This window comes from Hylaeus anthracinus, unplaced genomic scaffold (genome assembly GCF_026225885.1).
Source record: "Hylaeus anthracinus isolate JK02 unplaced genomic scaffold, UHH_iyHylAnth1.0_haploid 0, whole genome shotgun sequence".
Classification (NCBI taxonomy): Eukaryota; Metazoa; Arthropoda; class Insecta; order Hymenoptera; family Colletidae; genus Hylaeus; species Hylaeus anthracinus.
In genome coordinates, this window is record NW_026533254.1 from 2,780,896 (window position 1) to 2,788,058 (window position 7,163).

At 30.1% G+C, this 7,163-nt stretch overlaps 1 protein-coding gene across 2 annotated transcripts; it reads left to right on the plus strand.

The window, feature by feature from the left end:
- The first annotated feature begins 323 nt into the window (after positions 1-323).
- Positions 324-6,898, plus strand: LOC128896242 (tetraspanin-31-A). Of its 2 annotated transcripts, XM_054159470.1 has the most exons (7): positions 330-620; positions 1,260-1,427; positions 2,228-2,326; positions 2,395-2,520; positions 2,595-2,723; positions 2,879-3,006; positions 3,721-6,898. In XM_054159470.1, the coding sequence occupies exons 1-6, from the start codon at positions 561-563 to the stop codon at positions 2,951-2,953; spliced, it is 657 nt and encodes a 218-aa protein (XP_054015445.1). In that variant the 5' UTR covers positions 330-560; the 3' UTR covers positions 2,954-3,006; positions 3,721-6,898. The 2 variants fall into 2 exon arrangements, with proteins under 2 accessions (XP_054015444.1, XP_054015445.1); XM_054159469.1 differs by lacking the exon at positions 2,879-3,006 and having other exon boundaries at positions 324-620.
- Positions 6,899-7,163: the final 265 nt, after the last annotated feature.

Below are 7,163 nucleotides of genomic sequence, written 5' to 3' on the forward strand. Positions count from 1 at the left end.
TCACTTGTTGAAGAATAGCTTGGTAATCTACCGATTAAATCTAAAGCTTGAACGTAATTCGAATCTATCAAACACTTACACTTACAATTTACTCAATTGTCTGTTCGATAAATTATTAAAAACAAATTGTCTAAACCAGGATAAGTATGATTGCATTATATTTGTATATTACTACACATATTCACGCCAATTTCGCAACAGTAAATTAAGTACAACCAAACAAAAGTGAATTATGCATTTAAAACAAATTCGTATTAATGGGTGGACGATTACGTAAATTTCGATTAAGATTCTTTATTTCTGAGATTTGTTTTTCGCGCCCAGTGTTGAGTCTCGAAAGGTCGAACTCGTTTTGATGCACCGAGGTGTGCAGTGCGAAAGCACAGTTGCAAATTGTCTGCCATCAGCATTTATGAGTTGATGTACATGCGTTTTTCTCGTTAATCGCGCTATTGACAACAAAGTGCAACAAAGTGTACGAATTATTAGAATATTGTGATTCAATTAATCAACGAACCTTTGCGAGAGGACGCCAAAGAGGTCGAAATTCATATACGAAGATGTGCGGCGGGTTTACGTGCTCGAAAAACGCATTGACGGCGCTAAACATCCTTTACATTGTAAGCAACACTTTCATTCGCAGAATTATCTACATTACTTCAAACAGAAACTTACTAAACTTTTTTACAAAAATTTACGATACATACAAAACGATGAAAGCAATCATCCAATTTGACCCCTATTTTTCATTATCGTGGAATCGTTTACTTTGTCCTCGTTTTTAAGTAAATACAAATCGATACATTACACAAGGAAGATTTTTTTACGAAAATTTACGATACATACAAAATGATGAAAGCAATTATCCAATTTGACCTTTATTTTCCATTATTGTGGAATCGTTTACTTTGTCTTCGTTTTTAAGTAAATACAAATTGATACATTTCACAGGGAAGAATTTTTTACGATAATCTACGATACTTACAAAACAATGAAAGCAATTATCCAATTTGACCTCTATTTTCCATTATTGTGGAATTTTCGTGTTTACTTTGTCCTCATTTTTAAGTGAATACAAATTGGTACATTTCACAAGGAGGAATTTTTTATGAAATTCGAATACTTTAGTATTGTTATCATCTAATTACAATTTTGTTTAGTATATTTATAGGATACACAGATACAGAAGTAGTATTTAAATCACATTTCAGTTTTTGAACTGTTGAAAATTTTATCGATACATTTCTTTAACGTTTTAGGTTGTTGCGTTTATTCTAATAGGTGTTGCTGTTTATGGAAGAGCTTCTGCGTTAGTTACAAATCTTCCCATAATTGGAGGTATTTTAGCATGTGGTGTGATTTTAATTCTTATTTCGATACTTGGTCTCATCGGAGCTGTTAAACATCACCAAGTTTTATTATTCTTTGTATCCTTTTAAAACATTCATATTGATGTGAAATACCTCAATGTAAACTTCTATTGTGGTGATATTTAAACAAATATTAATTCAGACATTTTGTATAATGGTAACAATAAAGATAACCTTTGTATATGTATATATAAATTATAAAAACAAGGTAACAAAAATGCCAATAAACACAGGTCTGCGCGTTAACTATTTTTTAGCTCAAATATAAACACTTAAGCTTATTTATTATATATGAAAAATATTTGATATAACTTTGCTCACTTCGGTATATTATTCAAGATGTATTCTCTTGAAGATTCATATAAGTTCAAAGTTGGCAAATATTATATTGAATATGCAGGATTGAATGCAATGTATTAGAGTATAACAAATAAGATAGTCATGTAAATTTCGCAAAAACTTTATTGTGTCTGACTACATCTGTCTTGAAACATTTGTTATAATTCTAACATGTTGCTTTTATCTTATTATATACTTTGTTATATAAGTTGTTTCAAGTTTTAATACATAAATTGTGGCAGTATATCAGAGTACGATACCATATCAAAATAAGAAAACAGTTTATGTGTTAGTTTTGTGTTACTTTTATGAATTGATGAATAGTGATACATCAAGGGATTATTATGCAAAGAATATTTAAATAAACATGAAAATGTCAATTGGTGTTTAGTTTGTTTAACTGATTATTATTTATGTACAGGTATGTGAACATAATACAGTAGTTATACTTTGCTTTTTTTCTGGGAAGGAATACATGCAATATATTTCTAATATAGTCCTTAATAGTAATTACATAGTACATGCTCATTTTGTTCCTGTTATTCCTGATTCAGTTCAGTATCGCTTGCGCTTGTCTTGCTGTTAATGCCAAGCAACAAGAACAACTAGCAGAAGAGGTAATATTAATATCTTAGAATAGTGTTTTTCACTTACCATAGAAAAAAATCTTTATTTTCATTTCTAGGGTTGGAGACGTGTTGGAAATGACTTGAAAGCAAAAGTCCAGGTCACTTTTACTTGCTGTGGATTTAATAATACCGTAAATACAATATTAGAAAATCAAAGTCCGCTGTCTTGCACAGATGTAAATGTATGTATATTTATGATAAATCATACACATGTATAGCAATCAACAGTTCCTCTAATTTCTGTTTCATTTTTCAGAAAATTTGTTGTCCTTATCCTGTAAACGATGATTGTGCATGTAAATCGTGTATGGAAAAATTAGAATCTACAATTGACTATGCATTTAAATTGTGTGGCAGTATCGGATTGTTCTTTAGCTTCACAGAGGTAAAATTCATTGAATATATTCTTATTTTATATTTGGACATATACTATGACAATTTGATATGTTGCTTAAGAAGTACATTATAGCTGTGAATTGTTTCACTTTGTTGTAATGAAAAGTGTTATTTATCTGATGTTAACCTGTGTAATCGTTACAGTTCATTGGTGTTTGGTTGACTGTGCGGTACAGGAACCAGAAAGATCCACGAGCTAATCCCAGTGCTTTTCTCTAGTCTAACACCATCGTTATGTCCTCTGTCACCTCATACGATCCTCCTAATAGATGGTGAGTGGTTTCATGTTATAATTTTCTATTTTGTACGTTATCATATTTACATTTGTCAAGACATTTTTTATGTCATTCATTCATATTATGTACATTATATTATCATACAAGTCTCGTAAAGCGCATGAGGTGAGATCCAACAGTGATCACGGATTTCAAATAAATTTTATCTAGTAAATCTTTAACAAAAATAACTAGATACATACTGAGTGTTCATAATAATGTACAGCAAGTACAAACAAATTCAATGTATTTAATGAAATTATAGCGTATACTCACCAGTGACCCAGTTGTTTGTTCCTTACCGACCATATTTTATTCAAATGATGTTCGTTGATAAAAACGATGAAAGAAAGATATTTAGAAATATATTAGAGATTTAACGAACCTACGAGTTAGAAGTTAATAATGCAACTGACTTTAACAATTCAGATTGTGGAGTATTCTTTCTCACTCTGTGTAATCAAAGCATGCCTTTGTTTTATTAAACCTTCAGCTTTAAATATTTTTATTAGTAACGTGCGTTGGCACAAATATTTAGCTATACGTATATGCATATGTATGTCCAGCTTACCAGCAAAAATCGGATTGAAATCGGCGATATCGCCATTGTGACATTCTATCAACTCTCGGATGTTATTGATGTCTAATGGATGTTAGAAACAGAATTAATTATGAATTCACTGTGAATCGTATACGTTTATGTTTTTTCAGGTGATTGCAGCTTTCTTAGCAAGACGTTTCAGGAATCAATTAAATCCACATCAAAAAGTTGTCTTTTCTCGACGTGATTATTTTCATTAAATGCTTCATCATAGTTTAAATATACAAACTTTTATTTATGGTTTCTTAACAGAAACGTTAGACGGTAGAATAATTAAGTATATAGGAAAATATTCTAATTTTAATTATCCTGATATCATATTTTTGATCGATTGATCATTTAGAAATCAAAAATCCAATTTTCATTTCTCAGTACAACATAACTTTGCATAATTCCCAAGAAACTGTTTGTTTTTCACTGCAGTTTATAATGCTCAACAGGAAAAAATAATATGTTTGGAAAGTGGACAGTTGTAGATCTTCACACGGTTTAAATGAACGACAGTTGAAATGTGTGCTCTAGTCATCCATTTAGAACAATTGTATTAAGCCTCAATGCGCCTTGTAGTAATATTTAGATACATTTATGCGAGCGCGTTTCTACAAAACTTGGTTTATTTAGAAAAAAAAAAACATTTTATGAACATGCTCTACTAACAATTTTTCGCCATGAAACTGTACGTTTTAAAAAATGTGCACAAGCAAATTTTTATAAAGTACATAATTTCCTTCTTTTTAATTATGTAATTTGATCTCAATTGAAACATTCTTGATATTCTAACCCGTTTTAAATTTATTTCAAAAATGTTTTCAATATCCTAGAAACGAGTACCCGTTTACTGAATTTTATGGAACAATAAAACTCAACAATTTTTAATGAGATTTTAAATTAAAAGAATAATTTTATTATAAATTATAAAATAGTAGTATTGTGCTAATGAATTAAACATATTAATCCTTTAATGATAATTAAAATGTGACACGATGTTTAAGATATTTTAAATAGAAATCTTTCATCTTGGTATATTAGCATATTACTGCCGTATATATGTATACAGGATGATAGTACTACTAGAAAAGAGGCGATCTTTTATGCAAAAACAAATTGAAGTATATAATTGCAAATCTATAGCAAAGCTTTGTATGCGACCTAATAATAGCATTTTGGAAAACTGTCAGAATTAACCTTAAAAGGTGTCTATTTTATCTTTACAAAACTATTCTAATCAAATATAGCTTATACTAAAATCCATTATATAGATTTACAACTGAATAAGTGCATGCATATCCGATAAATTTTCAATATTGTCTTTGTAATTTTAGTATAAAGTGTATTTGATTAAGAAGATTTTTATGGATGAATGGAAGATCTTCCACTTATAATATAAATTCTATTTGTTGTACATGATGTCACAGTGTTGCATACAAAATTTTGCTGGAGACTTACAATTAAGCCAGGTATATGTATGCATGCATATCCAATAGATGTTTAAAGCTGTTTCTTCTCTATAATGGAAATTCATACCAAAAAATTTGATTCTATATTTTCAATTTGCTTTTGCACGAAGAATCACTTTATCCTCAATTGTACATCCTGTATAATAATAATATTATAATTATCATATTATAAACTTTAAAGTTGAGAATTAATTCTCTCTAATTTTTATATTTCTTTTTCTTATCATTAAAGATATTAGGCTGCACACCCATTAAGGGCATCATATGATGTCTTTAAGGAAGTATGGGAAAAGAATGTTTTGAAATATTGTGTTATATAATTTCGTATAATAAGTCATAATAGTGTAACCAGTATAGTAGTTAATGTTTCGAAAAATTCATAATGTATTATGTACATTCATTAATATATATTGATTATCGAAATAATTTACTTCGGTGTTATCATCGATTTAAATTCTATGTCAAAGAACTATAAATATACATCACGCTTGGAACATGTACACATACATATGTATTATAAAATAAGCGTCACGGGATGAGCACTTACGGATGCTGACTTTACACGTTAGTGTCATATTTGTTTTATTAGACATACAGATTATTTTGACTCTACTGGAGATATTAAGGTATGAATTTTATTTACATTAAAGTTATTGTTCAAACACGAATTTTTCGTTACATTTTAACAGTTAGGGGAATTGATCAAATGATGAAACAGAGTCGGAATATTATAAAGACAGTTTATTATAAAGTTATACTAAGGATACAAAACGTAAAAAGCATGCGGTAAAAAGAAACGTTGAGAGAGGCCCAACAAGAACATAGGGGAGAGCTGCCACTAGTAGAGACCAGTGGCTTTGATCCATCGATTAAACGCAAAAAGAAGTTGTCGAAAATTTCATTTTTGTCGATTTGACACTCCATTTTAATGATCCGCAACTTAACAAAAATTAATTCGAACAAAAAAGTGAAATACAATATCTTGCAGAGCAAATAATTTTCTTTAAAATGACATATATCATTACACAAAAATATTTTATTTTTAACTCGAAATTTTAAATCGGAAAAAAACGCCATGACTTATGGGCCAACCCAATATGTCTAACATCTCCTCTCAATTAGAGCTCGGAATGACTCCAAGGCTTTTAATGCATTCGACGTTCTTCGTTTCTGATGTAGCCTTAGTGAGGATATCGACGATCATCCTTTCTGTGGATAGATATTCGAGATTTAGTGAATATTTTTGCAAGACGTGTCGTATAAAATGGTGCTTGATGTCGATATGCTTCGACCTGGCATGATGAATGGGGTTTTCTCCCTCATCTTCTTGAACCCTAATTCTTTGATGAAATTGCCATTTTGGCACACACTTTTTTCATGTTAAAATTGTTATGTAAAATTTGCCGTACGCCTTCTTCGTCAATTTCTACAGTTTCAGCAATCGCACGAATACTTAACCGATAGTTTATTATAAAGTTACACGAAACGTACAAAGCACACGGTGAAAAGAAACGTTGAGAGAGGCCTAACAAGAATGTAGGGGAGAGCCACCAGTAGTGACCAGTGGTGTCCCACTACGTCTCGAATATCTACCCACAAAAAGGATGGTCGTCAATATCCTCAGTAAGGCTGTATCGGAAACGATAAACAATGTTCTTCAAGCAGGCAAATTGTGTATCTAACATTAACAACAAAACAACAGTAGCATTTGATGTTCACACAAGTATTAAACGTAACAAATTGTATTAGAAAATTTATATTTTAATTAATTGTATATCTACTTTGAAGAATTTGTAAATTATAAAGAATATATTAATCCTTTATTACACAATTATTGAAATTTATGAAAAATTGTGTTTAAAGAATCAAAACATAAAATGTATTATTATCAAATTAAATTATAAAACATCTGAAATTGGAGTTTTAATTATATTAGATTTTTAAGCTAATGTTATACTTACTAATAAATAAAATTTAAAAGCGTGTATCTGCTAGCTGCTACAGGTAGCCTGTCATGGGGGCCTCCAGAAGATGCGCGTTTTATGACGGCGCAGTTCTCTTGCAGGTTGAAGTCGAAGAAGCACTGATTCAGAAGA

Excerpts from the sequence above, each read along its gene's own strand:
- LOC128896242 (XM_054159469.1), top strand. The coding sequence starts at position 561 with ATGTGCGGCGGGTTTACGTGCTCGAAAAACGCATTGACGGCGCTAAAC. Across the intron at positions 2,327-2,394 it reads AAGAACAACTAGCAGAAGAG|GGTTGGAGACGTGTTGGAAA; the intron begins GTAATATTAATA and ends TTTCATTTCTAG. Across the intron at positions 2,521-2,594 it reads TGTCTTGCACAGATGTAAAT|AAAATTTGTTGTCCTTATCC; the intron begins GTATGTATATTT and ends TTCATTTTTCAG.